A 17,884-nucleotide genomic window follows, 5' to 3' on the forward strand; every position below is an offset into this window, starting at 1 on the left:
GATCATGTAGAACGCCCTATAGTATAGACTTGAAAAACAATCAACAGGGGTCTTATTAAAGTCTTATAGTAGATATATGATGTTAAGACAACAGGGGATCATGTAGAACGCCCTATAGTATATACCTTTTAAGATAAACAACAGGGGATCCTATAGAACGTCTTATAGTGATAAATAATGTGAAAAAAAAGGGGATCCTGCAAACCGCCCAGGGGCTACTGTAGAACGCCCTATAGTATAAACCTTAATAACAAACAACAGGGGATCTTGTAGACCGTCCAGGGGATCCTGTAGAACGCCTTATGGTATAAACCTGAACAACAAACAACAGGGGATTCTGTAGAACGTCTTATAGTAAATAAATAATGTTGAGAAAACAGGGGATCCTGCAGACCGCCCAGGGGATACTGTAGAACGCCCTATAGTATAAACCTTAATAACAAACAACAGGGGATCTTGTAGACCGTCCAGGAGATCCTGTAGAACGCCTGATGGTATAAACCTGAACAACAAACAACAGGGAATTCTGTAGAACGTCTTATAGTAAATAAATAATGTTGAGAAAATAGGGGATCCTGCAGACCGCCCAGGGGATACTGTAGAACGCCCTATAGTATAAACCTGAATAACAAACAACAGGGGATCTTGTAGACCGTCCAGGGGATCCTGTAGAACGCCTTATGGTATAAACCTGAACAACAAACAACAGGGGATTCTGTAGAACGTCTTATAGTAAATAAATAATGTTGAGAAAATAGGGGATCCTGCAGACCGCCCAGGGGATACTGTAGAACGCCCTATAGTATAAACCTGAATAACAAACAACAGGGGATCTTGTAGACCGTCCAGGAGATCCTGTAGAACGCCTTATGGTATAAACCTGAACAACAAACAACAGGGGATTCTGTAGAACGTCTTATAGTAAATAAATAATGTTGAGAAAACAGGGGATCCTGCAGACCGCCCAGGGGATACTGTAGAACGCCCTATAGTATAAACCTTAATAACAAACAACAGGGGATCTTGTAGACCGTCCAGGAGATCCTGTAGAACGCCTGATGGTATAAACCTGAACAACAAACAACAGGGAATTCTGTAGAACGTCTTATAGTAAATAAATAATGTTGAGAAAATAGGGGATCCTGCAGACCGCCCAGGGGATACTGTAGAACGCCCTATAGTATAAACCTGAATAACAAACAACAGGGGATCTTGTAGACCGTCCAGGGGATCCTGTAGAACGCCTTATGGTATAAACCTGAACAACAAACAACAGGGGATTCTGTAGAACGTCTTATAGTAAATAAATAATGTTGAGAAAATAGGGGATCCAGGGGATACTGGAGAATGCCCTATGGTATAAACCTGAACAACAAACAACAGGGGTCATTTAGAACGTCTTATAGTAGATATATAATTTTGAGAAAACAGGGGATCCTGCAGACCAACCAAGTGATCCTATAGAAAGCCTTATAGTATATACATGATAATTAAACAACAGGGACACCTTTAGAAGGTCCTTTCTTAAATGCATAATTTTCATTAGCAACAGGGGATCCTGTAGAGCGCCTAGGGGTTCCTGTAGAACGCCCTATAGTATACACTTGAAAAACAAACAACAGGGGATCCTATAGAACGTCTTATAGTAGATAAATGATGCTGAGAAAATAGGGGATCCTACTGACCGCCATGGGGATACTGTAGAACGCCCTATAGTACAAACATGAACAACAAGCAACAGGGGACCCTTTAGAACGTCATATAGTAAATATATGATGTTGAGAAAACGGGATCCTGCAGACCGCCTAGGGGATCTTGTAGAACGCCCTATAGTTTACACTTGAAAAACAAACAACAGGAGATCCTGTAGAACGTTCTCTTAGCCTAGTAGATACATCAAAAACAAACAATAGAGTATCCTCTAGAACGTTCTATAGTTTATATATAATGTTGAGAAAAACAGGGGATCCCACAGACCGACAAGGGATCCAGTAGAGAGTCCTCTATTATAAACATGATAAACAAACAACAGGGGATTCTATAGAACGTTCTCTTAGCCTAGTAGAAACATAAAAAACAAACAATAGTGTATCCTATAGAACGTTTTATAGTTTATATAAAATGTTCAGACAACAGGGGATCCTTTAGTATATACATGATATAAAACAAACAATATGGAATCCTATATATTTTTTCTCTCCAAAATTACAGGGCTCATAAAGGGCATAAAATCAGATACAATTGATTTCCATAATTGGTAACAACAACAATAATAGAGGCATATACATATATATTTTGAATATAAGCATTGGTCAGAATCAAGCTAAAAACCATATATATATATTGTGAATAAAAGAATAATTAAATTACATTATATATGTATTTATTCTCAAATTGTTTACTTGACTTAGTGTCAGTGTTCATACTCTTTAATTCAAAACAGTCACCAATATAACAACCCAGTTTTTCCATAAGAGTTACATTTTTCTGGGTCAAGAGCCATAAAAATTTAGAAGATTTATTCAAATTTATAAAATTATAACAATTGTTAGAAATGTCTTGGAAAAAATCGTCCCTTCGAATATCATAAAGAGGGCATTCTAATAAAACATGAAGATTATCTTCAACTTTACCGAGTGAGCAATTAGAGTTTGTTCTTACCATACTGGCATAAAGAACTAATTGATTGGTCAAAATTTGGTAATTCAATCTCTCTCTGAATATAATCCCTTCTTTCAAACTTTCCAGTCTATGACAATATTTTAACATTGATAAAATTATAGTAAAATACATAGGAAATCTACCAATCTCTGACATTACAGCTATATTACTTGACTTTCTGTTTACACCAAGAATATATTTCACATGAGCTTTTTCAGAAGAATCCTGACCAAAAAATTGTTCCTTAAGAAAGTTCTATACTATAGTAGATACATATATATAATATTCAGACAACAAGGGATCCTGGTAGACTGTCAAGGGGGTCCTGTAGAACGTCCTTAAGTGTATACATGATAAACAAACAATATAAGGGATCCGTTAGAACGTAGTAGATATATAAGGTTCAGACAACAGGGAATCATGTAGAACGACCAAGGGAGCCTGTAGAACACATTAACAGTAGCTTTATTGCAAACAAGTAACAATGGTTCCTATAGAACGTTTAGCTATAGTAGAATGGTCAGACAACAGGGATCAGATTACAGATTCGTTTCTTTAAACGCAGACCAGTTTAAACATCCTCTCACACTCATGTAAAGCCTTAGTACGTGTAATATGTTTAACATGTGTTAGCTACATCTTTTTTTTCAATTTGCCTACATAAAAATACTCTTTTAAACGGATAATAAAAATATTATTAACTCCATAGTATATCCAAGGCCATGGGACCACGTGCATGTGACATTTGCAGGTCTTTAATTAACATAAGTAAGGCACTAAGTAATATACTGTTAATCATATTCTATATGACATGTATCATGTGTATTTTAGAAAGGAATCTGTATATACATATTTGCACAATGATATATGCTACTGTAATGCGGTACATTTTCCTTTTTTTCATGTGATGAAAAAATAAATAAAGCAAATTCACCGTGTTACATGAAAGTTAATGATTTTGAATCGTTTTTTTTTTTTTATAGTTGTACATGTTGAGAATATTCTATTTTTAGAATAAGTATTTTCAGAATCGTTTATAAATAGCCTATAAATAGAATAATTTTATGCATAATTCATGAATCGTGACGTAGGGCGGTCTACGGGATCCCTTCTTCCGCTTACCAACATTTTCACACATATAACAATCACGTAATTTCCGTGTCAATCTATAATACTTGTATATGTTTTGAAACTTGATATTTAAATTAGTAGAACTACCCAGGCGTGAAGTTGAAATTTAAAACAAATAAAGGTAACGTTAACAATATTTATACACTTACTTTAGATTTGCTAATAAAAGGGAATTGAATCATCCACATCCATATCATATGAGTCGAATTGATTATTGATAAAATTAAACTAAATTTATAAATTAAAATGTAGCAGGCAATCCTTTTTTCAAATATGTAGTGAAGTACACCTTCTATGGTGCGCTCGTCTTTAGTGACTTAATCTCGGACTTAATACGAGTTTTGTTTTTGAATAGTTGTTATAGTGACTTTTTGTTAACAATAAACCCTAGAAGAAGTGTTTAAACTATATTTAAAACTTTATAAGTAAAATCTCTTTATTCAAGTCTGTAGATTTTAATATATTTGCCACACAGTCCCGATTTTCTAAACGAAGTTTCCTTTGTATATATGCACAATATGGCAAATATCTATTGTACCATTGCTGTTTTGATTTTATTGCACAATTTCGTATTATACACATGGCTACAGAAGGACTCATAAATATTAAATTCACGACGAAGAAGTGGTGATGGTTTAAATATCGAGTGATTACATATACACGAGTGTTCATAAAAAGAGTGTAGCAATGGGTATAAAGGAAAGAAAGATATCAAACATAGAAAGACATATATTTAAAACTGAAAATAATCTATTAAAGGGGCACTAGCTACGAGATATATAAAAAATCTTAGGTAAGATTGTTTTTGTTCAATCAATTATGAAAGTGAAATAGTGAAATAATAATTCGCTTTTAGCAGCCAAATTGGTTCAATTTTGTCAAATTAAGCGAAGAAACATTGATAATTACTCATTCACTTGTAAGTGAATTAGTCGACCTCATTTAATCCGTATTCATGTGAACTTCAATTTAACCCCTAGCTAGAGATTGACAACGCATGCATTATACGTGTACAGGTTATTTAAAGAAAAAGAATGTCAACAATGAAATTGAAACTACGGTAAATCATTTGATTACTGATTCGATCTATATAAAAATCATTCTTATACCGTTAACTTGAAAACAATGATAAACATAAATTTTTAATCTATAAGATAAAATCAAACAGACCTATAAAAATCCAATTGCACGTGTTGGTTTAATCTATTCATATTGTTATTTATATTTACATTGCTTATATGGTCATATGAGGTCAAATCAATAGTTAATTAGATGGTGTCTGAGCTAACATACACACGAAACGAACCTAGATATTATCTACACCATGTTCTGTATACTGTTTATTTTAGACTTTTGGTAGTGTGGATAAATGTTTTACATTGTTATAAATCAAATATAAGAATTTGAGTCAAATCGGTGACCATGAGTTTGAGAGCTAGTGCCCCTTTAAACACTAACTCATAGATATTTTCTCAGATACGTCAACGTATCAGAAACGGATACGATACGTCTTTAAATGTCCCACTTCTAATTTCAGTAACGGTTATCAGTTTAACACCAGTCTTTAGGAAGGTAAACAAACTGCTATGTGAACCTCTTGAGTTCGCAAAGTGTTACGTGGACTTCTAGGGTACGTGAACAAGTGTTATTTGTATCTTTAGGGTACATAAACGACCTGTTACGTGTATCTCTAGCGTACAAGTAAAATGAATCATGGCCCGAACGGCCTTTCTAATATGACGCCATTGCATGAGGGCGTGACAAGTTGTCACTCATGTACGATCAACATTGCTGCAATACAAAGTTTGAAGGGCGGTGATGATTGAATAGTGTAAATTACTTTTTTGGATTTAAGCGTCACTGATGAGTCTTTTGAAGACGAAACACGCGTCTGGCGTATATACTAAATTTAGTCCTGGTATCTATGATGAGTTTATTTACAGTTGATTAACCACAAATGAATGCCAATTATCACTATATGCACTTTTATTTTTTCCTTTTTTTAACTTAACAATCTCAACCCTATCTATATATAGCTCCCTTGTTATCTAAGACCGTTGGTTTTCCTTTTATTACACTAGTCATTTAGGCTCTTTATAGCTTGCTGTTTTGGTGCGAGTCAAGGCTCGGTGTTGAATGCCGTACTTTTTACCTATTTGTTTTTAGTTTTTACACACTATGACTCGGATGGAGAGTTGTCTCATTTGCAGTCATACAGCAGACCTGAAATAGTATACAAAACACAACATAGAAAATTAAAGACTGAGCAACACGAACACCAACAAAACCAGGGGTGATCTCAGGTGCCCAGGAAGGGTAAGTAGATCCCGCGTTACATACACCACCCATTGTCCTACCTCTATGAATACGTTGATAAATGATAAATAATTAAATCAAGTGATAATGAATTATACAATAAAGGAATAGTAATACCATCATATCTTACCAACAGATATCACCAAATCAATATACAATCGGTCAAGGAAATGTTCTATCTTGAAATTTGACCGAATGTGAAAATTTGAACTAGTTGATAATGCATCACTTGAAATAAGCCAATTTATGCTGTAAAACTTCTTCAGCAGACACAGCGAATACGATGAAACTATCCGACAACTTTACACTGGACAATTTGAACACATTCCATGATCACAGTGTTACTTTAAAAGTAATTTAGAAACTCCATAGTAGTCAAGTGTGTAGAGTTGTACGCACCCTGAAAAATAAGGCGTAAAGGTGTTCCTATATAAGGAATACCCCACCCACGAGTGACGTCTCTACTTATTGGGTCATCCCCATGACGCACCCAAAATGTAACGTCGTCCTCACCCTTCTAATGGCCACACCATGTACGAGTCATACACATAATCTACGCTTTAAAGGTGACCACATCCTTATGATGGAATAGTATAAACCCTTAAATTGACGTGATGTGTATGTGTAAGTAATGGAAACATAGTCAGGCATTATGTATACGTTTATTTTATATAAGGGTATGGTTCCCTATCTAAAAATAAATTCATCAAATTGAAAACATTTAACATGTTAAAATTTAAAAAAATGTAATAATGCAAGACGAACAAAACTTGTACAGCTAAACGATAGATGAATTGTTCCTTATCGTATCAAACGATGATTCTCTTTTGCTTTTTTAAAATGATACAGTTAGAAAATTTAGACTTCAACAATTCAAACGCTATATATTGGACGAAGAATGAACATGTGCATGCATGACTTATCGGTCGTTCCGAAATTGCAAGTAGCAACGAGACTGGTCTCCTTTGCTCAGACTTAGTGGTCCACACGTATGCAAGGGGAATGTTCTTGTCGATTCTTCAGCCGACAGAGATTTCAAACGAAGTGTCGCGTACATCTTATATGGAAAACTAATTTACCTCAAAGTAACCAAAGGCAAACTGTATCAAATCGAATTCGTCTTGGGGATACTGCTGCTGAAGGTTCTACTGAAGAAATATCGTATAAATGTTTTGAAAAGAGGGCACTGCTGCTGTTGCTTTGAAGGACTTTTTCCAGAGAAGGGATATGACACTGCTGCTGTTGTGGTTGCTTCTGCTGCTGCTGTTGCTTGGTATGTTTATTTATCATGTCTTTGAAGATTATGTGATCGAGCATAGACGTCACGAAATAGGTTAAAACCAAACATCGTCACCCTTTCTGTATGTTTATTCAATCTCCTTTTTTCTTGCGAAAGCATAGTCATTAACAGCTGGTCATCTTTCATGCGATATAATTTGAAATTATCGGCCCTTAAGAAGAATTCGATTTCATACTGTTCGTTTCTGGTTACTTTGAGGTAAATTGGTTTTCATTGATCCGTATCGTTGGTGTTCCAGATGCGGTACGAACGATTACTCCTGCAGTGCCAGTGGCGGATCCAGAAATTTCCATAAGTGGGGTCCCACTGACTGCCTAAGAGGGGTCTGCTCCGGTCATGCTTCAGTGATTCTTTATATAATCAACCAATTTTTTTTCACGAAAAAGGGGGAGCCGCCCCCCCCCCCCCCTGTGCCCCCTCTAAATCCGCCTCTAACTGTGCTCATCACTATTCTATATACAAATATATAGTTGTTGTGAAGTTGAATTTTAAATGCGCCACAGTTATTATTTTCAAAAATCAAAAAATAGTCCTTGTTCGATTCTTAATGGTAAAATACATCCATATTTTAGCTACAAGCTTGACTTCCTGTATTATTATCACATATCACGACTCTATCTCATAATGGATCAACTTTATGCAGAGAATAAGTGAATTTCTTTTATATATCTTTATTTTTTAGGTAATTTTGATTATCTTTTATATTTTTGGTTGTTGTTTATGACTAAAACAAGACCTTTATATAAGAAAAGACAACGTTACATCATAGCTGCGTCATCGGGATTACCCAATAACCGGTATGAACATCCAGTGACGTCCTAAGTGGATAAGTAATGCCTCATATAGGAACCCATTAACGCCTTGTATTTTTGGGTCGGTGAAACTCCTCACACCATACAATACTCTCCATGTTGCTAGAAAACAGTCAATTTAAATAAAAAAACAAAAAAACATTTTATTGTTATAAGTTAACGACAAGATAAAAGCAATGGTTATTTGTCAAATAAAGTGCCAAAACATACACAATCTACTCAAGAACAAGGTTAATATTGTCTACATAATATCAAACAAACATTTTATATACAATTTATAATCTATAATAACACTTTAGTGGTAAGTCCTTTTTTGGGGGCAACCATTACTTGTGCTCCACTAAAAATGGATGATACAACTATAGGTAGTTGTCCAAACAGCACAGCTCCTTTTAATGCTACCTCGTTTGCTTCATCCGATACAGCAATTTGTTTGCTTGGAAATGCTTTTTGTATTGCATGTATCAAAAGACCAGATCTTGCAATATTTCCAGCTAGTATCAAAGTAGTGACTTCCTTGTCGTCCGATTTGACGAGAACATGTTGTATTTCACGAATGATCTTTGAGAGGCACTTGTCAAATAAGGACTTTATTAGAACTGATTCTACCCTCAATTTCATTTGCCCATAATTAATTTTTGTTGCAAATTCTGATGTTTCTAAAATTTGTTTAAGTGACATGTTTGTATTTTCTGCACAAATTTTCTCCAAATCAATAAAGCTTAGGGAAAATATTACCATGTAATCGGTGTCCATTTTCGATTCCATCAATTTGTCAATTTTTGAAACTATGTCTGGCCATAAGTCTATACAGTATTGTTTTGCAACTTTCCATATCCAAGAACCAATCAAATCCTCAAATAAAGTATCGAAAGCTTTGAGTATAAGGCACCTTGAACTTGTTCCACTGAGAAAGTGGACGATCTGTTTAAATTTCATTTTTTCCTTCTTCTCGTATATGTTAAAACTATCAAGTTCTTCTGGAAGATAAACAAAATTATGAAATAGACTCTCTCGTCTGTCATCGGTGCATAGTACCGACTCACACTAAGTATCCAGGCCTATCTTATTTGGTTACACATTTACACACGCTTACCCTTCCGGAGCACCTGAGATCACCCCTAGTTTTTGGAGGGGTTCGTGTTATTTATTCTTTAGTTTTTTATGTTGTGTCATGTGTACTATTGTTTTTCTTTTTGTCTTTTTCATTTTTAGCCATGGCGTTGTCAGTTTGTTTTAGATTTATGAGTTTGACTATCCCTTTGGTATCTTCCGTCCCTCTTTTTTTGAATATGTTGGTTTATGGACATTTATGGACACATATTCAATAAATTGGAAAAAAAAAACACTTTTTAGGTTAATTTCCGTGAAATCATTTGTCAAAAGAAAATTAACAAAGTAAGCAAGATGTAATACCAGTAGGCAGTACAGGTCGGAAATTGACATTTACCGACTCCTCGGTTTTTGGTTACCGTCCAGCGAATATATGTCATACATGTTGATGTATTAAATTTAAGTCCCTATTCCGACTGAAGGATGTTGCGTGTTTATACATTCCTCGCACACATAACCAGACTTCCCACTTAAGCAATATTTTACTGTCAGAAAAGGGTGAAGACAAAAAAAGTGCGTGCAATATTTCTATACCACAATCATTCTTTGGGGGTTGGTCCTTTATTAGTTTCACATGCTTAAGTAATGAATTAAGCATATATTAGCATATTAATCTATTGCAATAAAATTTGTAGATTTAGCTAACTAAGTCCTTATATTTGTTTAAAATAACATTCGTTTATAGTGGAACAAAATTTTAACAATGAATTAGCTGCAATCAATATTTGCTTGCTAGTCCCTCTCTGTGATCACAAATAGATAACTCAGGCTCATATCCCAATCAATCTATCATGAAGGGAAGTAATTTCACGCAATATTTATTCATAGTCTATTTCAAAAATGATAAAAAGTTCTTTATATGGGTATGTAAAAATTTTAAACGTTTCAAATTTATGAAATTATATTCGTACATCAATTGTTTTGATACATCAATAACAAAAACTGAAATATATTGCATTGATTCATTTTGTAATTATTCAAAATTATATCAGAAACCTAAACATAATTATAAAAAAAAATGAACCTGTTAAGGGGAGCCAATTCTCGTATAACTTTTTCGAATTGGCACATAATACCACGGAATGTCACTCATCATACAAATGGCACATCCATATAATTAATTAACTGCGCAATCGCGCTCCACCTTCAATGATGATTCTGAATTATAAATATAACCAAAAGTTGTTAATATATAGATAGTGAAGACTAATGAAAGCTAACCCACTGTAAAATATTTTTTTGCACTTTTTTAAAACTTCCTCAGGAAAAATTCTCTAGCCACTTGACTTTCATAGCTCAAAATTAACGTTTTTACAGAATATTTGAATAAAGAAGTTAGAGATTATTCGCTTCTCAAAGTGTAAGACGCAATAAAAATCGTATGCTTGCACAATCTTACCGAAATACGGATTTAATTAAGTCCTTAACATTTTGACATTTCTTCGTATATTTTTATCGAAAACCGGTTTAAACAAATCACACGTACGTGTTAAGATCCGACTAAATACCTTTTTCCCGATATGGTCAGGTAAAATTGCTACATATATATATAACTTCAATCAACATTGCATCCGACAGAAAATGTTGCAAGGATGAAATGAAAATCATATAAAAAACATTCGAAATATCGCTCACCAGGGGAATCCGCTCGTATCAATTAGTTGCATATTTCAACAAAATCGATTTGTATGTGTAATCTTTCAAAAGCACATGTTAATTGTTAAGAACATGCTTAATAGTTATCAAAGGTACCAGGATTATAATTAAATACGCCAGACGCGCGTTTCGTCTACATAACACTAATCAGTGACTCTCAGATCAAAATAGTTGTTAAAAGTTGAAGAGCATTGAGGACCCTAATTTTCAAAAAAATGTGCCAAATACGGCTTAGGTAATCTATTCCTGGGTTAAGAAAGTCCTTCGTTTTTCGAAAAATTCTGAGTTTTTAACATGAAATTTATAAAAATGATCATATAATTGATATTCATGTCAACGCTGAAGTGCTGGCTACTGGGCTAGTGATACCATCGGGGACGAAACGTCCACCAGCACTGACATCGACCAAGTGGTGAAATAGTTATCAATGGTACCAGGATTATAATTTAATACGCCAGCCGCGCGTTTCGTCTACACAAGACACATCAGTGACGCTCAGATCAAAATATTCGTAAAGCCAAACAAGTACAAAGTTGAAGAGCATTGAGGACCTAAACTTTCTAAAAGTTGTACCAAATACCAGGAATATAATTTAATACGACAGATGCGCGTTTCGTCTACATAAGACTCATCAGTGATGTTCAGATCAAAATAGTTGTAAAGCCAAACAAGAAAAAAATTGAAGAGCATTGAGAACCCAAACTTTCTAAAAGTTGTGCCAAATACGGCTGAGGTAATCTTTGCCTGGGATAAGAAAATCCTTGGTTTTTCGAAAAATTCAGAGTTTTGTAAGAGGAAATTTATGAAAATTACCATTTAATTGATATTCATGTCAACACAGGAGTGCTGACTACTGGGCTGGTGATACCCTCGGGGAAGAAACTTTCACCAGCAGTGGCATCGACCATGTGGTGAAAAGTTATCAAAGGTACCAGGATTATAATTTAATACGCCAGACGCGCGTTTCGTCTACATAAGACTCATCAGTGACGCTCAGATCAAAATAATTCTAAAACCAAGTACAACATTGAAGAGCATTGAGTACCCAAACTTTCCAAATACGGCTAATTAAACGCAATTGAGTGGATAGTGGTGCCGGCGGGATTTAGTCAGACTGGAACATGCTTAATGTTATCTTTTCCACTTTTTAGTTATGACTGTGTCATTTTTTTTGGTTAATTATTTGTTTTGTTTTTTGTTGTACCCTCCTCTCATTGACATTGCATTGTTTGCTTCTCCAGATGAACAGGCTGGCAGGAACTAACTGTCTAACTTTCAGACATTTCAGTTTGCTTTCAGATTACTTTCAGAACAGAAAAAAATGAACATGCAATACTAGTACTCGTTATACAGTAGCTTATATTGTACTGTACAAACGCATTTCACTTCATAATCCAGTTCTTTACCTGAAGTTTGTGCAAGTCAAATAATTCAGCATTTCTATTCACGACATTTCTCGAGGAGTGATCGTAGTGATCGTAATATAACGACTGGATTATTCGGGTTAATGTTAACTTTGTTGCTTCGCATCATGGTGCTTAGCTATTAGTTTCAATCGATATACATGCCATCTTGAATAAATTACTTTTAACGTATAGATTCTGATTGGATGCGGCCTAGCTGCAAGAGCTATTGGCTTAAATGAGATTAAAAATTACAGACATTTTTCGGCCAGGATAAGACATTAAATGCCGGAAAATTGACACTGTGTATTTCAGTTCCGATCAACTGTCATTAATTCATGTACGTTTTATTATGCATACATTTCACAGATGAATTCGGTATTGAAATATTAATTATTAATATGTTTTTTATTTGCTATGTTACTCTGCAATTTGCACGATTTGCTTTGCTAAGCAATGTTTACAAAAATGCATTATCAGTAGTTTATAACTTCTGACAATCTAGGCACACCCACAGAGTCGTGTCTTTTTATTATTGTTTTAATTTTCAACAAGAAATTTAGATTTTTTAAAAGCATGGGTATTTAACGCATACAGACACTCTTAAAGAACATCATTTTTCTATTCATCAATATATAAAAACACATATTTCAAAAACTAATTAACAACCACATGTACACATATTACTTTAAATTATGATAGAGCGAAGCAGTCCGTAGCTTTTTAGAAAGCTAAAACTTGTGTTTTTATTATACTTTGAGTTTCTGCATAATGTTTAGTGGACATTAAGTTTCGTAATTTTCATGTCGGAGCTATTTAAGGACGACTATATGGTGTGAATTTTTCTCATTGTTTAAAAACAAATTATTACCTTTAACTGCTTTTATCCATTTTATTTGAACTCATGTGGATATTTGTCTAACTGGCAATCATACCAAATCTTTCTATTTTTATATACTTTTATGTTATTTTTTCTCAATACACTGTATAACATTAGTAATATTTCAACGCCGATAGCAATATTTTATAAAGAATAAAAACTATGTACTGAAAAAAGAAACAAATAATTCCATATTCAAGAAGAATAAAGTAAATTCGCAGTACCTTCAAAACCAATAACCATAACTCTCTCTCCGATCCGAATTCTGTTAATATCAATTTTGTTACATCGTTCTGGTGGTAGATATAAGTAGTAAGTAAGAGCTGCATCAGGAAGGGTAAGTGTTGTGCATCTTATTTTCATAGATATTTCATGCGGGTAAGTCTGACACAACTGTAAAATTAATTATTAAATTAGAGCACTAGGTTTTTTTTTCTCTATAATAATACAGAAAGTGTAGATGTTATTCCAAGCGACGAGCAGAGCTATATAGAAGAACTTTAGTCTGAATATCAGACTCTTATTATGAATAAGGGAGACGTGGTGCCAGATCTTTTGATGTATGAATCGTTCAGGAATCTGATAGAACGGGCTTTGAATGCTGCGCATTTTTAATTGCATGGTTCCCGTAAACAGAACAGACAACATGACTGATAGAAATGGATGGTTTGATACTTACTGTGTCGAAATGTAAAGATACAGAAACGTAATTTTCTTCACCTAGTCGAATTACTAGAGAGAACTATTTTTTCCAAGATATAATAATGGTTTAATTGTTGAATGCAACAATTCATGTTTGGATCTATAGATACATAAGCAAGGTACTAGTTCATGTGTTCACATAATTATCAATAATTCTGTTATATTAAAATTTTGTCTTTGTCTTTGATTTAATCATACCTTATTGAAAAAAATAAGTTATATTATACATAGAGATGTGGCATACATCTGTTTATAAACAATCCTTATTTGCTTGAGTAAGTTATATACAGAAATGAAATATGATAATTGTACTCCAACAATTGCATATGCCGTATACATGTTCCGGACCATATGAGTATTTGGACCTAACGCGTATGGTCATGACCATATGCGTATACTCATATGGTCCGACCATACGCGTATGGTCGGACCATATGAGTATTATACTTGTTTGGTTATTAACGGGCCGGACCATATGAGTATAATACTTGTTTGGTTATTAACGGGCCGGACCATATGAGTATTTAGACCATTTAGGTATTTTTTTCAAATTACATTATATACGATTTAATAATACAAAAACTTTATCTAAAAAACCAATGATGGTTGCATGACAGTTTGTTAATTTCATAATTCAAAAATTACGTAAAAATTAAATATTGATGTCATAGTTAGTTTTCATCGCTAGTTACATTTTTGCATGTAGGGTCGGGTGACATTTACAACCACACGGTATCATATCATGGCTTTTTTTGCATTTGCGAGTCTCTGACTTCTCTTGAACTGAATTTTAATGTGCGTGTTGTTATGCGTTTACTTTTCTACATTGATTAGAGGTATAGGGGGAGGGTTGAGATCTCACAAACATGTTTAACCCCGCCGCATTTTTGCGCCTGTCCCAAGTCAGGAGCCTCTGGCCTTTGTTAGTCTTGTATTATTTTAATTTTAGTTTCTTGTGTACAATTGAGAAATTAGTATGGCGTTCATTATCACTGGACTAGTATATATTTGTTTAGGGGCCAGCTGAAGGACGCCTCCGGGTGCGGGAATTTCTCGCTTCATTGTAGACCTGTTGGTGACCTTCTGTTGTTGTTTTTTATTTGGTCGGGTTGTTGTCTCTTTGACACATTCCCCATTTCCATTCTCAATTTTATTGGATAGTGCACGATCCTTTTCAGTGACACCTTTTGTTTGCGAGTGAAAAGCTAGCCTTTTTGCAGCAGGGATACCGAGGTCTTTGGCCATTCTGATCTTTATGGTATTTTTATGAAGCTCTTACTAGATCTCAAATATCGCAAAATGACTGCAATACACCATATTCACATTTAAAATAAACTATGTTACTTTCCAGTAACTTCTTGTGTAACAGTTCATTTAGACATTTTTGAAATTTAATTATTTAAGTTGACATCTTGCCATGCACCCGTAAAAGCAAATCGGCAATGGTCATCGGTAATGACCATCGGTATAAAATGTGTTTATTATAGTTTGACAAGTAAGTAAAATAAACTTTGTGAAACTTCTAATTTTGTATTTAGCTAATCTTTTTATGTTATAGTTATTGACCAAGCAAATCGGTATATGTTATTTAATCTGCACAGCACGAGATGACCCAATAACCCGAACGACGTAGGAGTTCGGGTTATTGGGTCATCTCATGCTGTGATGATTAAATTACATATACCGATTTGATTGGCCAATAACTGTTTTAACACATGACGCAATCAATTTACGTGAACGTTTTAGAAATGTTGACGTTATTCCGCAATCCACGGATTCAAGGAAAGTTTCTTGTATGGTAAAGAAAGGGGAAAATACGACTTTGGTAAGTTTTGAATTAACATTTTTTTTTATATTTTAATTTAGACTCATTCTATAATTGCGATTTAATGGTATATTTTTTTTTATCGTTTCCGTTAAATTTATTCCCAATTTTTATTTAATTGATGACGATTAAGACTTTGACTAATTGTGTACTTTCAAATCGGTGTAACTATAAAAAAAACATAACTGCAAGGGTTATTGAGTTTAAATTAGATTAATTGCTTTTAAATATTTTCTGTCAATGATTAATTTTTTTTTTGCTAAGAGAAAAAAAAGAACCGATGAAGATGTTATATTACCTAAATTTAAAATGTTAAATAAACAGAAAATACGTTTCTCTATGGAACGCCATGACTGCCTTATGTTAATGATCAGCATTATATGCAGTGCTCACACCATTATATGCAGTGCTCACATCATTATATGCAGTGATCACAACATTATATTAAGTGCTCACAACATTATATTAAGTGCTCACAACATTATATTAAGTGCTCAAAACATTATATTAAGTGCTCACAACATTATACGCAGTGGTCCAAACATTATATGCAGTGGTCACAACATTATATGAAGTGGTCAAAACATTATATGAAGTGCTCACAACATTATATGAAGTGCTCACAACATTATACGTTTTTTGTTGTATGATGAGATTGATGTATGATGAGATTTATGTATGATGAGATCATTCGGTAAACTTCGTTTTTAGCGGAAATTACCGAATCCATAATTGGTAATATACGGTAATGCCCAGCAAACAAATTTAAAAAGTTATTAAAGTCATGTTATCATAAAGAAGTATAATACAATATTTAAAACTGATTGAAATAAGTAAGAAAAAGATGAAACTAAGAGGTTAATGATTGAAGTAGTTCTGTCCGTCGTAAAAAATACGAATGGCGAAATGTAAGTTAAAAAATAAAAAGTTTATTTAATGAAATATCGAAGGAAAATTTGTATGATATATTCCTCGAGTTCATTTCCTACTGAAGAACTTTAGCAAGGTGCCACTTTATAGTCCGTACTCAGTTTTAAAAAGCTTAATTACCTTTCAAATAAAACAGTCAGCTTTCGATAACACATAAGTGCCATATTACGCAGCCGCTAGCTTATATATGTCATGATAGAGTCATTTTTGGCATCGATATTCAGAATTTGGCATTTTTACATGAATAAGTAATTAACAGATATGGAAAATGCAGTTTAAAGCATTTCATTGTAGGTGTTTAACATAACTTTACATCAATTATTCCATTTTTTTTACAAGCTTTTTAGCACGCCAAGTAGTTTGTCTTCTAAATATGATCAGCAGTCTTATATAAAATTATAAACTTTCATAAGAAAAATTACCATTTCAAGACCAAGTTTAACATTTTAATTCAAAGTTAGCATCTCTTATGAAAACTGAGTTTGTGGGGATGAATAAAACTTTTACTACGTTTGTTCGTCAGTTTGCACGATTAATACATATAAAAAAGTGGTGTGCTTGCCAATGAAACAACTTTCTACAAGGGACAAAATGACATCACAGAAATTAACAACTAAACGGCCACAGTACGGCCTTCAACAATGAGCAAAGCCCATACCGCATAGTCAGCTATGGAAGGCCCCGAAATGATAAACGTAAAATATTCCTAATTTATGTACAAACAAACGATCGAAAAACTAACATGTATATAACACATTAACAAACGACAACCACTGAAATAAAGGCTCCTCCTGACTAGGGACAGCTGCATATATACAGAATGAGGCGGGTTTTAACATGTTAGCGGGATACCAACCCTCCCTCTAACCTGGGACAGTGGCGTAACAGAACAACATAAGAACGAACTATGCAAACAGTTGTAAAAGGCTTAACTCATCAGATGGGTGCAAATATGAATACATCTAACAAGAAAATAGAGTGGACGTTGGCGAGTACTTGTATATCCCAACAGCAAAAAGACACCACAAGTACTAATCTGAGAGTACTCGCAGTTACTGACAGCTAGTTCAAAGCCACTAACAACTAATAAAAAAAACCATGCATCTAAGTTTTGCATTTAGGTAAATATTGAAACAAACTGTGAGTAAAAAAGAA

The 17,884-nt window shown here is 34.0% G+C and overlaps 1 protein-coding gene across 1 annotated transcript; it reads right to left on the bottom strand.

Annotated features, from left to right (window-relative positions):
• Positions 1 to 8,405: 8,405 nt before the first annotated feature.
• LOC134705218 (uncharacterized) lies at positions 8,406 to 13,663 on the bottom strand. The gene is made up of 2 exons (XM_063563981.1): positions 13,497 to 13,663; positions 8,406 to 9,200 (listed from the first exon to the last, which is right to left on the bottom strand). The coding sequence occupies exons 1-2, from the start codon at positions 13,633 to 13,635 to the stop codon at positions 8,503 to 8,505; spliced, it is 837 nt and encodes a 278-aa protein (XP_063420051.1). The 5' UTR covers positions 13,636 to 13,663; the 3' UTR covers positions 8,406 to 8,502.
• Between the last annotated feature and the right edge of the window lie 4,221 nt (positions 13,664 to 17,884).

The sequence above is a fragment of the Mytilus trossulus genome, chromosome 2, assembly GCF_036588685.1.
Source record: "Mytilus trossulus isolate FHL-02 chromosome 2, PNRI_Mtr1.1.1.hap1, whole genome shotgun sequence".
Taxonomy (NCBI): domain Eukaryota; kingdom Metazoa; phylum Mollusca; class Bivalvia; order Mytilida; family Mytilidae; genus Mytilus; species Mytilus trossulus.

Bases quoted from the DNA above. Each gene is read 5' to 3' on its own strand.
- LOC134705218 (XM_063563981.1), bottom strand. From the start codon at position 13,635: ATGAAAATAAGATGCACAACACTTACCCTTCCTGATGCAGCTCTTACT. The intron at 9,201-13,496 runs GTACTGCGAATT...TTTATCTTCCAG, and splicing joins TATGGTTATTGGTTTTGAAG to AAGAACTTGATAGTTTTAAC.